This window comes from Scyliorhinus torazame, chromosome 4 (assembly GCF_047496885.1).
Source record: "Scyliorhinus torazame isolate Kashiwa2021f chromosome 4, sScyTor2.1, whole genome shotgun sequence".
In the NCBI taxonomy this organism is placed as follows: Eukaryota; Metazoa; Chordata; class Chondrichthyes; order Carcharhiniformes; family Scyliorhinidae; genus Scyliorhinus; species Scyliorhinus torazame.
The window spans coordinates 127,622,938-127,644,765 of NC_092710.1; the positions used below are offsets into that span (position 1 = coordinate 127,622,938).

Sequence of the window (21,828 nt, forward strand, 5' to 3'; positions counted from 1 at the left end):
ATTAAGATAATTTTAAAGATTGATCAATTAATATGGTAATTCAACAACATAATTGAAGCCTTTGCACACTTTGCTATGTGCCAAACAGGCAGGGCACTGGTCAGAAGAATGTGAAAGTCCATACAATGAGGTAAAGGAATCATGGCAGAAGTCAGAGCTGTTGGTTTATTATAATCCCAAACTAAAGTTGCAACTTTCTTGCGATGCGTCACCTTTTGGGGTTGGTTCAATTATAACGCAGATAATGCCTTCAGGAAAGGAACAACTGATAGCATTTGCTGTACAAACTCTTATTAGCACAGAAATGAATTACGCTCAGCTAGAAAAAGAGACTTTGTTGCATCATTTTTGGGTTACGAAGATTCCACCATTGGTTTTATGGATGTCATTTTACTCTTTTGATCGATCATCGACCCTTAATGACAATCTTTGGGACGTATAAACATATACCTCCTTTAGCTGCTCTTTGATATTGTCGCCACATAGGTACGAAATCCAATATTGCAAGTCAGAGCAGCATGCAAATGCTGATCCTTTGTCAAGATTGCCATTCCAAGTGAAAAATGAATCTGAAGAACATATATTACTCGCTTGCAGGTAATGTACCTGTGACTTCATCTCAAGTTCAGAGGTACAGAGAACTGATTCAGTAATGGGGAAGGTGATGGACCTGGTTCAAAAAGGAATGCTGTCAGACATTCATAAGAAAAATCCAGACCTCAAGCTGTAGCCACCTAAAGAGGCCAACTCCCGATTTAAAATGGCAAACGGCAAAGGCTGATGGGAAAGACAGCAAACAAGACAAAAACCAGCAGCTGCAGGTTTGCTGTGTATTTACCTCTGCAAAAACCAGACAACATCGATACCAGCGACCATCAGCATAACAAAGTAACAGCCATCTGCATACTGATGAGCAATCCCCGGGAACAATAAGTAACATTTTGACACAAAAAGCAAAGCCAGACGCCTCGGCGCCAGCAGGAGCCAACACAAAGGAGGTGAACGAGCAGCTCAAGACTGCCCATCGATCAGGGAACCGCTCCAGTATTGGAGAAAATCGAACCAAGCGATTGGGACAAAGTCCAATCACTTGGGACCAGGTACAGGGTCCGCCCCGAAAGGCGGGAAGCCCCTGGGGACTATAAGAGTTAAGCCCCAAGTTCAAATCTCGCTCTTCACTCTTCAGCAGCTCTCTTCACTCTTCAGCAGCTCCTCTTCAGCTCTTCTTCCTGCCCGGGTCACCCAGCAACATGAACCAACATTGACATTGACCGGTGCAGTGAAGACCGACAATCATAAGTCTTAATTCAACGCTCGCTACGAGATAGGCGCTCCTAGCTACCAATCCGTACCAACTTCGAATCCCGCAGGCTCAGAACCCAAACGAAAGGCCATTTGTTCCCCTGACCTGGTGGGCCAGTCCAAAGTTAAGTATAGGCCTGTTAGTTGTAGAAGTAGCTTAGATGTAGAATTTGTGCATGAGTATCGATTACTGTGTATAATAAATGTGCTTTGATTTGAATCTTACTAATCGGTGTATTGGATTATTGATCCTTACTCGGACTTGAACCTCGTGGCGGTATCATAAAGATACCTAGCGACTCGAAAGCAAAGGTAATAAAACAGAGCAATTGAGCCAAGGAGAAAATTAGCAACAAAGCTCTACAAACTGAGTGCAGCACAGTGCACAGTGCAACATGGAGTTCTATTATGGGGAATCAGTGTGATTATTCCTCCGTGCTTGCGTCGTAAAGTCCTTGACCAACTGCAAGAGGGATATCCTGGTGTGGTGGGGATAAAGGAACTGGCACATAGTTAAATTTTGGTGGCCAGGATTAGATCCTCAAATTGAGAGAAAGTGGGGCAATGTGAATCCTGTGTAAAACTAAGAAACATTCCACCACTGCAAACCTTACATCTGTGGGAATGGCCGACTCAGCCATGACAAAGAATACACATTGATTATGCTGGTCCAGTGGAGGGTCACATGCTCTTAGTGATTGTGGATGCAAACTCTAAATGGCCGGAAGTCATGATCATAAAGTTGTCAACAACAACTGAGCAGACCACTGAGAACCTAGACAATATTTTCGCAAGATCTCGAATACCAGAGCAGATTATAAATGACAAAGGTGCTCAGTTCACTTCAAAGGGGTTTGAGGATGACTTGAAGGGAAATGGTATACACAATGTCAAATCAGCTCTGTATCACTCTGCAACAAGTGGATTGGCGGACCATTTTGTTCAGATTTTGAAACATTCCATCAAAGCGTCGAAGGACGAGGGGACATTGGCAAGAGGAATGAACAAATTCCTAATGTCTTACTAGAATGTGGCTCACACGGCAACACATAGTTCACAGCAATTCAAAAGAAAACAGCAAACATAGTTTGATTTGTTAACCTCGCCTGATACTTCAGAGATTGTCAAATGACAACAAGAAACACAAATTGATAACAGAGACCAAAGTCTAAACAATGAGTTTTAAACCAGGGAGAGAGAGTGCAGCCAGAAGCTACAGCACCACCGGGAAATGGGTACCTTCTAAAACCCACACAAAGCTAGATTTAACGTTATACACCATACAGACAGACGGTGAAACAATTTGACCACATCATGCTGATCAGCTACCAGCTTCAGAAAATGAAATCTCCAGAAATTCTACATTTGGAAAATCTAGACAGCGATACTTCGAAACAGAGAGAAGTTCTGATTCTGTTTCTGAGGACTTTTCGATACCTATAGTGACAGATACCTCACAGGAAGTACCACCTGCTGATGGGAATGAGGACACTTCCAAGGTCTCAAGTAGCCCGTTTCCAGAACGCCGAATAGACGTCCTGAGAGACTGACTTAGTAAATTGTATATATACGTATAAAGATAATGCATAAGTGGATCTGTTGTAGTAATTTTAAATTGTTGTTGTTGCACTAATGAAGTAAAGAGGGAAGGGTGTTATGTATCAGAGAATACATCTCTGCTGGTCGAACTTCACGTGATGTGTAGTGAGATCAGCAGAATGTTTTCAGGGGCTTTGCAGTTCTCCAGCTTGGTCTGTATGAGCAACACCTCTTAATAAGACTTCTCAACATGTTTGAAAGAATCCAGAGTGTGGGGACCTCTGTACTTTTTCTCTCCGTGGCTAACAAAGAAATAGAACAGTTGGCTCCCTGGTGCTCGGATCAAGGATGTCTCAGAGCATCTACAGGGCATTCTGGAGGGGGAGGGTGAACAGCCGGTGGCCGTGGTACACTTGGTACAAACGACATAGGTTAACAAAAAGGGATGAGGTCCCAAAAGCAGAATATAGGGAGTTAGGAAGTTGAAAAGTTGGACCTCAAAAGTAGCAATCTCAGGACTACTATCAGTGCATGTGCTAGTCAGAGCAGAAAGAGCAAGACATATCAGATGAATACAAGAGATGGTACGAGGGGGAGGATTTCAGATTCCTGGGATATTGAGACCAGTTCTGGGGGAGGTGGGACCAGTGCAAACTGGATGAGTTACACCTGGGCAGGACCGGGACTGATGTGCTAGGGTGAGTATTTGCTCGAGTGGATGGGGAGGGTTTAAACTAAAATGGCAGGCAGTTGAGAACCTAGGCAAGGAATCAGAAGAGGGGGAAAAAGGATAAGAATGAAAAACAGAAAGGGGAATAAGAAAAGTGATATGCAAAGAAATCGAGGGCCAGAATCAAAGAGGGCCACAGTGAAAAATAATGGGAATGCGACAAGCCTGAAGGCTTTTTGCCTTAATGCGTGGAGAATTCTCAATACAGTGAATGAATTAATCAAGCAAATAGATGTAAATGGCTACGATATAGTCAGGATTACGTAGGCATGGCTGCAGGGTTTCCAGGGATGGGAATTGAACAGACAGGAGTATTCAGTATTTCGGTAGGACAGCCAAAAAGGAAAAGGCGGTGGACTTGTATTGCTGGTTAAAGAGGAAATTAATGCAACAGTTAGGAAGGATATTAGCTCTGCCAATGTGGAATCTGTATGGGTAGAGCTGAAAAACACCAAGAGGCAAAAAGCATCAGCAGGAATTGTATATCGATCCCAAAACTGTAACGCCATTCCCAACATCACCATTGAACAGGAAATTAGAGCTGCATGTTATAAAGGAACATGTGTGTAATTATGCATGTAGATTGGTTAAATCAAATCCCTAACACTACTGTAGAGGAGGAATTCCTGGAGTGTATACGGGATGCTTTTCTCGACCAATATGTTGTGGAACCAACTTGAGAACAGGCCATCCTAGACTGGGTATTGTGCGATGAGAAAGCAATAATTGGCAATCTAGTTGTGCAAGGCCCCTTGGGGATGAGTGACCATAATATGACAGAAATTTTCATCAAGATGGAGAGTGATGTAAATGATTCTGAGACGAGGGTCCAGAATCTAACTAGTCTGAAGTGCGAGTTAGTTATAATGGATTGGAGAACATTACTTGAAGGGATGACGGTGGATAGACAATGGCAAACAATCAAAGAGCATGTAGGTGAACTGCAGCAATTGTTTATTCCTGTCTGGAACAAAAATAAAATGTGTTAGGTAGACAAACCATCGTCTAAAAGGGAAATTAAAGCTACTGGACATGATTTAACAGCCTTGTCGCAGCCGACCTGGTGTTGCAATGAGGCCATTGTATCTCACAAGAGGCCTCTCGTGAGATTCACGATGCTCAAGACGTCTCTCTGGGCAAGATCGAGATCAGCATATATAAATGAGCCATTGGACTCATTAACATATGCATGTGCCAGGTTTTCTGGGCTCCCAGGAACTAACGGCCTCCCCAGTGAGGCCTTGATGGAGCACCATTTTGTACTGGTCCACACAAATGTGGACCAGGCAATACATCACCTGGGTGGTTTTCCATGCCATTGGAGACCCCTGGGATCGGGGATAGGGCAAAGTGGCACACTGTCTCTTCCTCTCGCACCTGGGCACCTTGTCACTGCCAGCCCAGCAACTTGGAATTGGCACCTTGGCACTGCCTAGGTGGCACTGCCAGACTGGCAAGGGCACAACCAGCTTGCCAATGTAAGAGTGCCCACTTGCCAGGATGGTACTGCCAAGGGTCTAGGCCTTCGGGGGGATGGGACGGTATGAAGGGTGGATGGTGAAGGGCAAGGATGGAGGGGTCTCATAAAGGTTGATTGGGTGAAGGGTGGGGACCCTGTATGGGAGGAACCCAAGAGAGGGAGTGGAGAGGCCTGAAAACGAGGGCTCTTAGCAACTCCATAAGCAGGGTGCCCTCACTTGGGGAAGTGAGCGTGTGTGTGTGTGTGTGTGTGTGTGTGGGGGGGGGGTTAATGGCCATGTCTGCGGGGGTTGACATTGTTCATGGGTTGGGGGACACACCTTAAGCTGCCTTAGAGATCGTAGCACCCTTTCAAAATGGCGGCTCAAACTCTGAGGAGCCGGTCTGGCCGGCAGGCTCAGCTCCCCAGTAATGAAGAAATTTCTAAGTGCGGTCTAGACCGTGGAAAAACTCTCCAAGGCCAAAAAAATGACTGAAGTGTGGGTGAATAGTGGTGTGGATCTCACCCAAAAAGCCAGTGGAAACACCCTGTCAAACTCACCCAAAATAACAAAGAAATATTTTGGTTGAATCGCACCCACCATTAGATCCAAGGAAAAGGAATACAAATTGACCAGAAAAAAAAGTAAACCTCAGGATTGGGAGCAGTTTACAATTCAACAGAGGAGGATTGATTGAGAATGGAAAATAGAATATGAGGTTAAGCTTGTGCGAAACATAAAATGTGACTGCGAAAGCTTCTATAGGTATATGAAGAGATTGGTGAAGACATTCTGAAACTGGGGAATTTATAATGGGGAACAAAGAAATGGCTGACCAACTAAATAGATCCCTGAATACAAATAGCATACCAGAAATGTTGGGGAACACAGGGAGATGGAGGAACTGAAGGAAATTAGCATTAGTAGGGAAATGGTATTGGGGAAATTGATGGGATTGGAGGCCGATAAGTCCCCAGGATCTGATAATCTACATTCCAGAGTACTGAAGGAAGTGGCTCTCGAAATAGTGGATGCATAGTGGTCATTTTCCAAGATTCTATAGACCCTGGAACAGTTCCTATAGATTAGATAGTATTCAATGTAACTCCACTAGGTAGAGAGAAAACAGGAGACCAGTCAGCCTGATGTCAGCAGTGAGAAAATGCGAGAGTCTATTATAAAAGATTTATTAGCAGAGCACTTGGAAAACAATGGCAGGCTCGGACAGAGTCAGCATGGATTTATGAAGGGGAAATCATGCTTGACAAATCTACCGGAATTCTTTGAGCCAGTGGATGTGGTTTGGACTTTTAGGAGGCTTTTGACTAAGTTCCACATAAGATATTAACGTGCAAAATTAAAGCACATGGGATTGGGGGTAGTGTATTGGGATGGAAGAAAACTGATTAGCATGATCAGTAAGCTTGCAGATGATACTAAAATAGATCCTTACCTCTCTATTTAAATAGTGCAGATGACACAATAATAGGTGTATTGTAGATAGTGAGGAAGGTTATCACAAATTGCAGCAGGATCTTAATCAGCTGGGGAAGTGGGCCGAAAAATAGCAAATGGAGTTCAATACAGATAAGTGTGAGGTGTTGCATTTTGGAAAGTCAAATCAAGGTAGGACTTTCACGGTGAATGGTAGAACCTTCGGGGATATTGTGGAACAGAGGGACCTTGGAGTTCAGGTACACAATTCTCTAACTGTGGAGTCACAAGTAGATAGGGCAGCGACGAAGGCTTTTGGCATGCTGGCCTTCATCAGTCAGGGCATTGAGTGTAGAAGTTGGGAAGTTATGTTGTAGTTGTACAGGACATTTGTGAGGCCGCACCTGGGGTAGTGTGTTCAGTTTTGGTCGCCTTGCTATAGGAACGATGTTATTAAACTGGCTAGTGTGCAGAAGAGATTTACAAGGATGTTGCCAGGACTCAAGGGACTGAGTTATAGGGAGAGATTGGACAGGTTAGGACTTTTTTCTTTTGAGCGTATGAGACTGAAGTAGATCTTATAGAGGTGCATAAGAGCATAAGATCATGCAAGGTATGGATAGGATGAATGCAGTCAGTCTTTTCCCCAGGGTTGGGGAATCGAGAGCTAGAGGGCACAGGTTTAAGTTAAGAGGGAAAGACTTAATAGGGACCTGAGGGGCAATGTTTTTTTACACAGAGGGTAGTACATATGTGGAATGAGCTACTGGAAGAAGTGGTTGAGGCAGAGACATTGACAACATTTAAAAGGCATTTGGACAGATACATGGATAGGAAAGGTTGAGAGGGATATGGACCAAATGCAGGCAAATGGGGTTCGCTTAGGTGGGCTTTTTGGTTGGCATGGACCAGTTTTGTCTGCTCCGTGCCATAGATTCTATGATATGATTCAACCATTCATTGATTGATCCTTGGAGACAAACACAAAAACATCTAAAACAAAATGAAAATAAAACAGAAACAGAAACCAAACATTTAATAATTAATATTACAACAAAAGTAAAGAAAAACATGAAAAAGTACTTCAGGTATTTTTAATGTGTTGGAAGTCCACAATGTTCTTCATTTTGCTGTTCATACTTCAGAAAGCATGTATTTTCTTTCTTCTAATGATGAATTATTTCGCTCAATTCAAGATGATGGCTCTCACTTCGGATGGAAGCAGAACACCTTATCCTTTTGCTATTAATCTTTGATTATCTATATTTGCATTGCAATTAAAATCCTGCTGCGGAGTTCCACTAACAAACAATAAAATATTCATATGAGCTTCCCTGTTATTTTATCAAGCATGTCAACCAATTTATTGTCAATGGTTTAGAGCCTTCTTAAAAATAGCAGTGCAGAGGAACTTCATTTGAATGCGCAAGAAATATTTGTTGCGAATTCCCATAGTGTGATTTCTAAATGAAAATACCCTGTAAGATTCCATGGACAAACGGCGCAGTAACCATTTGGCATCTGGAAGACAGGTTTGCACCAGCATCAAGAGAAGGGTCTCACGAGTTTCGGAACTGATGCGCATTTTAAATGGTCATTGCCTTCAGGCACTCATTGTTAGAAAAGAAAATCTAAGGACTGCGTTAACTCCATGATCTTTCTTGATAGTTCACTCACCTGGTTCATAGCTGATTTATGTTAAAACACACAGGGTGTCAACAATAACAGCTTGCATTTATATAAAGCCTTTAACATTGAAAAATGGCCCACTGCCCTTTTATACCTTTCCCACAGCAGTTCAAGGAGGTATTTCACCACCAGCTTCTCAAACTCAAATAGGGATGGGTAATAAATGCAGGGCTTCGCAACAATGCCCGCATTCTATATCTGAATGTATACATTCAAGTTTGAGAAAAATGGAGGATGGCCAGGGGACATTGAAGAGGTTGAATCTCTCGGTGTCAAAAACCTTTAGCTCCAAAAGGCTTAACCTGTCTTTTGAGTGCGACATTATACGGATTTCAGGTGGATGTGAAACATCCCAAAGCACCATTTTGAATAAGAGCAGAGGAGTTATCTCTGGTGTTCTAACCAATATTTACCCCTCAATCAAATAAATAAATAATACATAAATAAATAATCGCTTATTGTCACAAGTAGGCTACAATGAGGTTACTGTGAAAAGCCCCTAGTCGCCACATTCCGGCGCCTGTTCGGGGAGGCTGGTATGGGAATTGAACCCCCGCTGCTGGCATTGTTCTGCATTACAAGCCAGCTGTTTAGCCCACTGTGCTAAACCAGTCCCTTGTTGATGCTAAACCATCAACATGATAAAACAGACTATCTTTTGATCATCACGTGACTGTTTGAGGGAGTTTGCTGTATGCAATTTGACTGACTTGCCTCTTACATTATAACAGTTGTTACACTTCTGAAGTACTTCCTTGGCCGACAAAAGCTTTGGAACGTACTGGCTGTGAAAGGTGCTATTTAAGTGCAAGCCTTTCTTTTCCTTTGCCTTCTTTAGTCAGGGACAGAGATGGGCAATGTTAGAGTAAACATATAGAGCCAGGAATTGTCGAAATGGTGTGTTGTAGAAGGATCTAGTACCTAAACGGTTAACATGATTGAGACTGAGTACAGTACCGCCCCCTGGTGATCTAAGATGACAACTCAGCATCCTGACTTGGGAATATATCACCCTTCCTTCACTGTCACTGGGTCAAAGTCCTGGAGCTCCCTCCCTAACAGCACTGTGGGTATATCTACAGCACAGGGTCTGCAGTGGTTCAAGAAGGCTGCTCACCATCACCTTCTCAAGAGCAAATAGGGATGGCCAATAAATGCTAGCAAAACCAGAAATGCCCACATCCCATAAATGAATTTAAGAAAATATGGCCGAGGATTAGTGCCAGTCTAGAAATGGGTAGCCATGTGTAAGGACCAACTATGGAGTCCTGTTTATACCTACTGTAAATATGTACAAGTCTGCTACTGCTCAAAAAGACACCCTTGTAACTTGTACAAGACTGTGCCATGGTGTCCAAGCAATGTCCTTCAAGAATAGTGACAACAGAATATATCATGGTAACACCAAGAGAGACCATCACGGTGTATCTCCCAGTGAGCGAGGTGAACTGTGCTTTCTCGCCCATCCGGTTACGCTGTGTTCACGCCAAAATGGCTGGAAATGTGAATTGATAAAGAGGCAGTGATATCAACATCACCCTTGCTGCATCAAGAACATCTCTCTGCTCAACCAATGAAAGAAAATGGCAGAGATAAAAAACAGAAACAAGGATGGAGAAGACAATTAAGTAAATGAGAGTCAAATTGGACACAAAGAAATAAATAGGGGTAAAGGAAGAGAATGGATTACGAGAGACGTAAAGTCAGCACGGTAGCACAGTGTTAGCATAATTGCTTCACAGCTCCAGGGTCCTAGGTTCGATTCCCGGCTTGGGTCACTGTCTGTGCGGAGTCTGCACATCCTCCCCGTGTCTGCGTGGGTTTCCTCTGCGTGCTCTGGTTTCCTCCCACAGTCCAAAGATGTGCAGGTTGGGTGGATTGGCTATGCTAAGTTGCCCTTAGTGTCCAAAAAAGGGTTAAGTGGGGTTACTGGGTTACGAGTGTGGGCTTAAGTCGGGTGCTAATTACAAGGGCCGGTGCAGATTCGATGGTCCGAATGGCCTGCTTCTGCACTGTAAATTCTATGAAATTAGAAAATAATTACAATAGCTAAGAAAAAGAGGCTATTGTTACCCAATTGAGATATATTGGCCCTTGAGTGGTTGATTAGTGAATGGGCAGAGTAGCTGTGTGAAATGTACAAGCATTCTTACTCTTAGATATTCTGAAAGAAACAATCTAATTGGCACTTCTGAGTTCCAAAGCAGCTTTGAAACCTGAAAACGGTGGTCACCCATTTTGACTGGACTCTTCAGCAAAGGACAGCTCTGGGAAACATGGCATTCTCTGCCTGGTAGGTGCGCTTGTGGGCAGCAGATTGTGGATTCCGGCTGATGTCACCAGCAGATGCCTGGAAAGAGCTGAAGGCTAAGAAAGTCATTGCTGCGCTGGTCCTGACAGCCACTGGCAAAGCACATACACCTGGTCCACTTGGCAGGAAGCCTTTCTTCCACTGAGCTGCAAGTGTCAGCAGTGAGCTGATGGGAAAGTCCAAGCCTCCTGAGGCACTGGTGCTCAGTCATGTCTGGGGTGTTTATCCTCTGCCTGCATATCCTATCGTGGGGACGTTATCTTTTGTGAGCTGGACCGCTATGCCTCATTCCTTCTGACCTATGGTGCAGAAGAATCGGTGTTGCTCCTGTGGATGTTAATGCAGCTGATGCTGTTCCACTTGTTCCTCATCAGGAACTGCATAAAACTGCACAAGCGGCTCCTATGCTGATATGAAGGTTGGCAGCAGGGGAGTGAGGATCAAAGGCATAAAACTTCAAACAAGGCAGAAATGACTTCTAACTTGTTAGAAATCACCTCCGAAGCAGTGAAAACACACTCTCAGAGCAAGTCCTGTAAGCAAAATCTTTTCGCTTAGGCAAGCAAGCAGCCGTCATATTTAACTATTTAAAGCCTTTTATTGCCTATCAATTGATCAAATCCTGCTATCCTTTTACCTTGCACAATCTGCTGAGTTCCAGTAAGCCAGTGCGTTCAGAGTTACAAACAATCCAGGGTTATACAATAATAATAATAATCTTTATTGTCACAAGGAGGCTTACATTAAAACTGCAATGAAGTTACTGTGAACAGCCCCTAGTCGCCATATTCCGGCGCCTGTTCGGGTACACAGAGGGAGAATTCAGAATGTCCAATTCTCCTAACAAGCACATCTTTGGGGGCTTGTAGGAGGAAACCAGAGCACAACTGCAGTTAATTCCCATTTAGCACCTGTAAATGTCAGACCGCCTGTCCCATGGAAATTTCCCACACTCTATCAAAGACGTTTAAGCAAAATGCATAATTCGACGGGTTCTTGGCAGCTTCTCCATACACTGGTCGTTGCTGGTATATTGACCTTCCACCTGCACAGACAACCTACCAGTTATAATAGATTAACATTCAAACTATGTCTTCAAGGAATATGTTGTTTTCAAGAAGCAGTTAGACATAGCAGTTGGGATGAAGAGGGTCAAAGGATTTGGGGGGGGGGGGGGGGGGGGTGAGGCAGGGTTAGGCTGTTGAACTGGATGATCAGCCATGGTCAGAATGAATGGCGGAGCAGGCTCGAAGGGACAATGGCCTCCTCCTGCTCTGAACTTTTATGTCTCTATGTAAATCCAATGCGCGTGCAGTTGCTTCTTTTCCCTATAATGGTCTGAAACTTTTGATATATCGCACAAAACATAATTTTCTCAGTTTAGGCAAACTGCAGTTCACGCTTGCACTGCTGATTCTTTCTAAATTCTGGAAAGGAACAGCTTTGGAAAAATTCAAAAGGTAATTGCATTTTTTGTTGAAAAAAATCTCACTTCAGTATTTCATCACCAGCAGTAAAAATTCAGAACGATGAATTTCTTGTTTTTTACATTTTAAGTAAAGATACATTTACTCAGGCCTTGACATTCACGTATTTATTTCATTCCGCAATGAAATTGGATTTTCGTGAAAACAGGTAACATAAAATTCATGAAGCATAAGTGTGCCGGCTATGTGGATCAGTGTTGTATAAATGATGTTGTCACATCAGTAAAATGAAGACATGGCACATGGAATCAATCTTACTATCTGGAAGATGTCTAACATGTTGCAGTTACACAAACTTTAACCATGATGTCAAATGGAAATGAGTTCTTCCCTGCTGAGTGAATCAGCTCTTCCAGTATCTTAGTAAGCTGTGTGATTGTTTTTCTAGAAAGTGAGAAGAAAATTTCTCCTGCCCACTTTGGAGAGTGAAGTTGTAAGTGTGTTTTCAAGAAACATAACTTTCACTTTCACATAGCGCCCAAAAAAGGTCTTGTGCATGGTTCCCACAACATGGAGGTGTAGCACTAATCACTCCACAGTACATGTACATCAAAAGAGTGGTGATGCAAGCCAATAGCATGCTATCTCTGTATTCCTCTATCCTATGCGCACTTCCCTTAACTATAACCAATAAGGTGGTTTGATCTGGAAACAGGGAAGATCACTGCAGCTTTGGGTACAACGACTGCAACAAGTGGAGTAGATCCTTTTGGTTGTATGCTTGGATTCCAGAATGGGATTGATATTGTCCCACCTAATATACTACTGAATAAGGTTTGGACTTATGGGAAAGATGGCAGTTTATCAGACTGGATTAGACAGCAGTAAGTTGTGCTGCACCGGACCGGGCTGGTGGTGATCAGTCACAGCAACCACTATCAGGAGGAACGTCAGAAAAGATTTGGAGGATCTAATTAAGTCCAAAAATTGTCCAAATTTGCAGCCACCATTGAACTGGGAGCAGTGGGAAATATCAATCAACTTGTGTAATCGAAAGGGATCTGAAGAAGTTAGTCAGATGGCAGAGAAGTAACAAATTTAATTTGGAGAGCGACAAACGTATAAAATTTGGCAGAGGAAAGATAAAATGGACTATATGCTACATGGAAATATGCTTGTAATATTACAATGGGAAACCAAAGATCCAGGTGCTTGGGTTGATAGATCATTAAATTATCAGTGCAGATTTCATAAGCAGCTAGGTAAATACACAGAAGGTTGGGATGCAATGTAATAGAGAAGTCAAATGGATAACTTCACATTTTTTCTCATTATACTCCATGTTGCCCACTCATTTAACCTGTCTAAATCTCTTTGAAGCCTCTTAGCATCCTCCACACAACTCACATTCCCACCTAGTTTTTTTGTCATCAACAAATTTGGAGATATTACATTAGTTCCGCACATCTAATCATTGATATAGGTTGTGAATAGCTGGGGCCCAAGCACTGATCCTTGTGGTACCCCACTAGCCACAGCCAGACAACATGAGAATGACCCATTTATTCCTCCACTCTGTTTTCAGTCCATTAACCAAATCTCAATCCATGCTAGTATGTTATCCCCAATACGATGCGCTCTAATTTTTCTTCCAGTGTGGAGCCCTATCAAAAACCTTCTGAAAATCTAACTCCACCACTGCCACTGGTTCCCCCTTATCTATTCTACTGGATAGACAATCTAGACTCCAGATTGATCAACCCTGATCTGTCCATCTCCCAGGCATCAAATTACATTGAGAGATGCAAAGCGGTTAATCACAAAATAGCATTAGAATGGGACACCTAAACACAGAAAGGAAAGTAAATGTAGCTTGAGCCTTACAAAAAGCTAGCAAAAGGGGATATCAGAATGAATGCAATTATACTATTTACAGATGTATTCTGGAAGTCAGTTGGTGAATCAAGAACAATTTGAGTGGCAGTAACGTTGGTGGGCACAAGGTGGCAGCAAAGGAACACTGCACCAAAACACTTGTTTGCTTTAGTCACATTTCAAAATGAATCGTAGTTACCAAAAATAGCCACCGCTGCTATTTAAAGCAACATTACACAGTGCAAGACTAAATAAATCTCATCTTCACTTGAATGCAATAAAATGAGATGAATTGCAAATGTGATAGAATTACATGAATTTTCTGACAAGATAGGAGGTTCAAGAAACAAGTTCAATGCTATAAAAATCAATCTTTACTATCACACAGGGAGCCTTTAATCTGGAGTTTATCCTAATGGTAAGAGTTTGAGATTAGGAACAGATCTCTGCAAGCTACAGGAAGATAGCCATCATGAAGCAAGTTTGATGTCTTCCTGAGTTATGAAATAAGAATGTGCTGACAAGCACCAACGAATCAGTAAAGATTGTGACTGATTTTCAAGTTCAGGGCAAACTTAAGAATATGAACACTACAGTCCTGAAATTCAGATCAGCGAGGTTCACCTGCAAATACATAATACTCCTGTGAACACATGATTATCATGTGGCGCATTAAGTGAATTTTGCGGATGTGAATTCCCAGTCTCTGTTCTGCCATTGCTGGGGGCTTTCCCTGCTTGCTACACTTTTATCACATCAGTAACACCAAGCATGAAATCTCATCTGGTCCTGTTTTATTTTGCTTTTTAAATTGTGCCTTCAGTCAGGGAGTGCTGCACGTTAAGTTTGGAATTTGACCCTTGAGATGGCTCTCTAGTTCCGCTGCTCTCCCGCCCGCTACGCACCCCCCACCCCCACCCCCCACCCCAACCCTTACGACCGTGATCTTGACCCACAACCTTACATTTATTTTGCTGGCAGCCAGGTAGCGCAACATTGGCCAGCTTGAATTTGGGGAGATGTACTGGGATGCCTACTTCACACGTCACAGCCAATGTCAATGAGGTCAGTGCCACAAAATGGTATCAACCTCTACAACTATAGATCCAGATGACCAAGGAAGCACTTATCCACTAGTTGGTCAACCAAAAGTCAAAATAGAAACCTGTAAGCTCTAAATCTCACTCCCTTTCCTCTAGTCTCCATTCTCTTTGGTTTGTTTCCATTCTCTTCAATATGCCTCCCACTCTATACTGTGTGTGAATGTCCATTCTGTTTCAATGTGCACATCCCTGGTTCTATATATTGTTCATTGTCAGATAATGGATCATAATTTGCTGTAGCGGAGCACATAACAAGGCCTGGCTTTATTTAGATTTGTCCCTTTCTCTTACCTGTTCAGATTTTAAATTTTTTTGTATGGCAGGCTGGCCCAGGTACGAGCAGTGAAGGGTACCGGGACATCCGAGCAAACAGACCAATGGACAAGGTGATCTCATTCAGCAATGAGGCTGAAGGTTTGCAAAATTCACAGTGCAAGGGCTGAGATGGCATTAAGGGCGAGGCTGAATTCATGACAAGTCAGGTATAAAAAGACAAACAAAGGAAAGGAAAGAAAGGTTGGATAAAAAGAGAACAAAAGAGCGAAAAGTAGAAATAAATAGATTTTACACCATTATTACTTCTTACACCAATTAAAACCCACAGGAATGAGACGCCACATTTGGAAGTTGTTTGGAAGGAATTAGCAGTTATCAAAACATTTACTACACAAATCCAGCACTTTGACGCATTTCAATGGTGAGACAGTCATAAAGGCCCAATTTTGGGGGTTAACTGCAGAGCGACACGTCTCTGACTGTAATTATTGGATTTCTACATTTAAGCATGCACCTTCCCCCCCATCCCAAGTTGCCATTTGGCTACGAAGAACTCAGAACGCCATTAGTCCCAACTTAATCTAAACAACATATTCTGAGTCATTCCATACTTGGTGTTCTGCCAGGAAAGAGATTGCCCAAAGTGCCATGTGTACCCCCGAGGGCCAGGCATTCAACATTGACGCTGCTGGTTGGTCAGATGGAGAGAGAATAAACCATGCAGCAACAACGCCACAAACATGTCAACGTGCAGGTGTAGCGTCATCTCTTTCTTTTACCATTTCAGCAAAGGCCCAAGTTCAGGGTAAGGTCTCTCTCGCTATGCAACTCAGATGTGCTGATTGGTTGGCATTACAATCTTAGGTGGTTCTTGTTGCTAAGGTTTGGGCAATGTTACGTTGGGAGGGAGAATGCTGGCCCAGCTAAAAATGAAGACATGAGATCCTGACGCACTGGGAAGTATGGGCAGTAGTCTGTCTCTGGGGAGTGGGCAAACAATAGTAGCATAGGAAGTCAAAAGGAATAATGACAGGCAAGTTGATGCAGAACTGTTACTGTATGCTGCTTAATGGGTGTGCATGAGTCCAACATTAGAATTATTTGCTTGTGTACAGTTTATTATTTTATATAAACACCTGTGGAATATCGCAATTAAACTATATAATTACTAACCTAACATGATAACGATTGCAATGTTAGGAAATGCCAAAACAAAAACTTCTTTTTGGAAGTGAGAGGTTTTTTTGCATTACCGAACCAATTATGAAAAGCACCAGCAATAATATTTTTAGCATCTGTTTGGCCCCATGTTGCATGGTTTGGGTATTAAAGTGGTTGAAAAGAAAAATGGAGATCCCAAGTTTAGGATTTGATTTATTAAACTATATTCATTCATCCTTACATTTCTGTAATCATATGTAGTCTATTTCTTTCCACTTAACGTTGTTTGGATTGAATTGAAATTATGAAAATGGAAACCTATTTCTATTTTAGTAAACTGCCCAATCTGCAAATAATCGCTAATGGTGTAATTTACTTGGCATACCCCATCACTCTAGTCTCTAAGACACCAATGGAGTCACAGGCATTTTGAATAAAATCATGTTTGGGTTGATTGTGTCCAATCTGCAAATAATCGCTGATGGCGTGATTTACTTGGCATACCCCATCACTCAAACAACCCATCACTCTCTATCTGACCAACCAGCAGTGTCAATGTTGAATGCCTGGCCCTCAGGCGTACACATGGCACTCTGGGCAACCTCTTTCCTGGTGGAAAATGTCAGAGCATTGTGTTCAATAAGTGGCACTTGACAATATTCATTGGCACACAAATAGAAGGTAATCAAAATAGGGACATGTCTCTTCAGCATAGACAGTAATCTAAAAGGGGAAAATGTAATTTCAGTACATTGAGAATGGAATTATCTACTTACGATATCAGCCATTACTAGTCTTACCTTGACAGAGTGGGACTGCAGAATCCCACTGATACATGCCGTTCGGAAACCGTCTACAGGTAGAATTACTCCGACCAACCAACTGGTACCCGGTTTTACAATAAAACTGCACCATGCTGTTGACAGCGCCGACTGTCTTGTTCAACACTCCACCGTTCAGAGGGACACTGTTCAAGCTGCAATAGGAAGCTGTAAGCACAAAAAACAGTTTCTTCATTGACTTTCAACACTCATTTTCAAAAGAAATAAATTTAGAGTACCCAATTCATTTTTTCCAATTAAGGGGCAATTTAGAATGGCCAATCCACCTAACCTGCACATCTTTGGGTTGTGGGGGCGAAACCCATGCAAACATGGGGAGAATGTGCAAACACCACACGGGCAGTGACCCAGAGCCGGGATCGAACCTGGGACCTCGGCGCCGTGAGGCAGCAGAGCTAATGACTGCGCCACCGTGCTGCCCCTAATGTTCAACACTCATAATTCAGCAAACATAAATCTCAATAGTAAAACATCATAATTGATGGAAATCTTCAACAACAGAACACGCTGGAAATCTTCAACCATCAAATTCATGAAACATAATCCATCTTTTGTGGTTGACTTGCTGCATGTTTGTCACATCTTCACTTCTTATGAAGAAAGCATCACTTCTTTTGAAGAAAGATTCTGCACTCAGTTGTTTATGCATCACCATTGTCATGTGAGGGTACCTTTAAGAAATGGGTGTTTATAAATGGGTGTGTATATAAATATCTGGAGTGAGAGTACCTTTAAGAAATGGGTGTTTACTACTGCAGTGATGTCCGAGAGTGGGTGGAGCTGGGCAGTCTGTCAGCTTTATCTTTTGTTTTAGGCTGTTTGCTGCAGGGTGTGTTTTAGTTTCGTTTTCAGTGTTGGAGCTGAAGCCAGACAGAGCAGGTGTACTGTTGATCTCTCTGCCATGTAAAGACTATCTCTTGATCATTTGGTGAATACAGAATTATAAATGTTCTCATTGGTGAATGTAAACCTAATGTGCTTCTGTTAAAAAGTGTTTCTTTTGCCTTCTGGATGTTGTTTGGGAAGTTATTAAGGATTACTTAAGTGTTAGATTCTTTGGGGGTTGTATTTGAATTAATGGTTGCTAAGATGTTCCCTGTATGTTTTAAAAAGGTTAACTTGAGTTCATAGAATAAACATTGTTTTGCTTTAAGAAATACTTTTCCATTTCTGCTGTACCACACCTGTAGAGTGGGCCGTGTGCTCCCCATACCACAATCTAGTAAAAGTTGTGGGTCAGGTGAACTGCATGATACACTTTGGGGTTCTCTAAACCCTGGCCCATAACAAATTGGGGGCTCGAGGGGGATAAAAGTCTATCTATTGGACTGGCTTAGTGAACTTAAAGACAGTGAGGGGTGAGCATATTGTGGTTGCTTATCAGGTGTGGTATTCTAGTTTAAGTGGAGTGTGTATTGTGGACAATGGCTCTTTCAGAGGCTCTGAGGATTTTGGAGGTGGAGACGGTCACACGCAGTACCTTAAGGTCAGAGTCTAAAAGCAGGCTGTTAGATTTGGCAAAAACATTGCAGCTAACATTACCTGACAAAATGTGAACAGATGAGGTAATTATGGTGGCAGTTAAGCATTTAAAGTTGCCTGAGATACACTTTGACTCATTGGAAATGGCAAAAATTCAGTTACAAATTAAACAAAAGGAACATGAGAAAGAATTAAAGCAGCTTGAATATGAAAGAGGAAAAAGAAAGAGAAAGTGATTGAGAGGAAAAAGAGAGAGAGAAGAAAAAGAAAAGGAGAGAGAAGAAAGGAGAAAAGAAAGAATAGCCAGGCAGAACAAAAAGAAATAGAAAGGGAGATACAGATCAGGGAAAAAGATAAAGAGAGGGAGTTTGAACTTCAGAAAATGGCCATGAAACATGATAGTCAGTTAAAATTGGCAGTCATAAAGGGAAACACACAGTTGGATGATAGTGATGAGGATAGTGAGAAAGAGCGTCAAAGTCGAAGGTTTGGTGGGTGTTATAACCTGCCTACTTACCATTGGCTGGGGACTAATGACAATCCCACAATCCTGTGGGAGTATGAGCTTCCCCAATGAGGGGGGGCGGAGAAACCATTAGTGAACTCCTAGTATAAATAAAGCTGGCCAGTTTAGGAACCAGCAGGAAGCAGTGTGCAGCAAGGGAAGTTGCTGCTGCTGTTATATATATATGTGTTATTGTAAATAAATGTTATTACTTTGTATCCTTAAAACTCGTGCTGGATTCTTCGTGGCCCTCACAAAACTGGCGATGAAGGTTAAAGTGAATAGCTGTCTACACTGCTGAAGCCACCTCCCTGGATTTTTGTTGGATACAGGTTGGAAGTTGTTTTCTATTATACCATGCCTCTGTACGGACGTTTGGATGTTTTTGATGCTGCGCTGGAAAGCTGGAACCAGTACACACAACGGATGCGTTACTATTCCCGGGCAAACAATATCACCGAAAACGAGCGCCAGGTGGTCATATTGCTCACCGCCTGCGGCCCGCATACATTTGGGGTGATTAGGAGCCTTACGTACCTAGCTGCGCTGGACACCAAAACGTTTGATGAACTTGTGAATATAGTGGGGCAACATTTTAACCCAACCCCGTCCACGATAGTCCAGCATTACTGGTTTAATACCGCTGAGAGGACCCCTGAAGAATCCCTTGCCGATTTTCTATCCAGGCTACGCAGGATTGCGGAGTACTGTGACTATGGTGAGACCTTGTCGGAAATGTTACGTGACCGTTTGGTTTGCGGTATTAACAATGCGGCCACCCAGAGAAAGTTGTTAGCTGAGCCAACATTGACTTTTCAACAGGCCATTCAAATAGTATTGTCCCGAGAGAGCGCAGAACGAGGAGTGCAGGAGCTACAGGGAATGGAAGTGCATGCCTTGGGGCGCAACCCCTTCCGTCCGAAAACGTCCCCCCGCGCTCCTGCGGTACCTTGGGCGAGGCAACGTCCGGACCGACGCCAGCGGCCGTCGGACATTCCTCCCCGAAGAGAGGCTTCTGCAGAACCGATGGATGAGGAGCCATGTCCGTGTCAGACTTGTAGGCGTCGACCCCGTCGCGGACGGCGGTCCTGGGGGCGCCAGAGGTGCCGTCGTTCCGACCGAAACTGGGACCAGCCCAGGGGCCGTACCTTCCATGTGGATGAACCTGCGGCGACTACTCCTGAGGACGTGGAGACGGAGGATGACTGCCTGCAGTTGCATTGTGTGGCAGCTCCCCGTGTGGCCCCCATTAAGGTGACAGTACGGGTCAATGGCCACCCGCTTGAGATGGAGTTGGACACTGGCGCAGCAGTCTCCGTGATCGCCCAGAGGACATTCGACCGCATCAAGCAGGGTATACAGACCCTTACATTAACCGACTCACATGCCAGGTTGGCCACCTACACGGGGGAACCACTGGACATTGCAGGAACTACAATGACCCCTGTTGTTTATGGACGCCAGGAGGGGTGTTTCCCACTTATCGTGGTGCGCGGCCATGGGCCCTGCCTGTTGGGTGGTGACTGGTCGCGCCATTTGCGGTTGCAATGGCAGCACATCCTCCAAACAGTTTCTGAAGGGTTGACTGAGGTGCTAGGACAATACCCAGATGTATTCCAGCCTGGTTTGGGGAAAATAAAAGGGGCCGTAGCCCGTATCCAAGTCGAACCAGGAGCCACGCCGTGCTACTTCCGGGCGCGCCCGGTGCCTTACGCCTTGCTCGAGAAGGTAGAAGGGGAGCTCACTCGTTTGGAGAGTTTGGGTATTATCAGGCCCGTCCGTTTTGCTGACTGGGCAGCACCAATTGTACCTGTCATGAAGCCAGATGCCACAGTTCGCTTGTGTGGCGACTATAAACTTACAGTGAATACGGCTTCCCGATTCGACTGATATCCAATGGCTCGCATAGAGGATCTCTACGCGAAGCTTGCAGGTGGACTCTCGATCACAAAATTAGATATGAGTCACACCTACCTGCAGTTGGAACTGGACCCTGCCTCCCGACCATATGTAACGATTAATACACACGATGAATATACACGGTTGCCCTTTGGAGTATCCTCTGCCTGCGCAATTTTTCAACGTGTTATGGAGGGCATTTTGAGAGGTTTACCACGTGTTGCTGTCTACTTAGATGACGTTTTGATTACAGGGACGTCGGAGCAGGAACATTTGGAAAATCTGGAGGCTGTCCTTCGACGCCTTTCGGAGGCTGGAGTCTGTTTACGTCGCACAAAGTGTGTATTTCAGGCAAAGGAAGTAGTCTACCTAGGTTATCGGGTGGACCGTGAAGGTTTGCACCCCGTCGCAGAGAAGGTGCGTGCAATTCAACATGCCCCCGTCCCGACTGACACTTCGCATCTTCGTTTTTTTATTCGGTCTCGTAAACTATTACTGGAAGTTCCTTCCCAATCTGGCAACTACACTGGCCCCTTTGCACCTTCTGCAAAAGAAAAATCACACCTGGGTTTGGGGTCAGCCGCAAGAAACCGCTTTCCGGCGGGTAAAGCAACAATTGTCGTTGTCTGGGTTACTAACCCACTATGACCCTGGAAAGCCTTTGCTCGTCACGTGATGCATCCCCGTATGGTATTGGGGCCGTCCTGTCCCACAAGATGGAGAACGGGGCCAGCGACCGATAGCTTTCGCCTCCCGCACATTGACTGCAGCGGAGAAAAAGTACGCGCAGATC

The 21,828-nt window shown here is 43.7% G+C and overlaps 1 protein-coding gene across 1 annotated transcript in view; it reads right to left on the bottom strand.

The window, feature by feature from the left end:
- Positions 1–21,828, bottom strand: part of LOC140410474 (CUB and sushi domain-containing protein 1-like) — a 3,392,839-nt gene that overhangs the window by 254,423 nt on the left and 3,116,588 nt on the right. Inside the window, exon 49 of the mRNA XM_072498599.1 lies at positions 17,108–17,296. Within this exon, the coding sequence (XP_072354700.1) occupies positions 17,108–17,296 (189 nt within the window). The remainder of the gene's footprint in view (positions 1–17,107; positions 17,297–21,828) is intronic.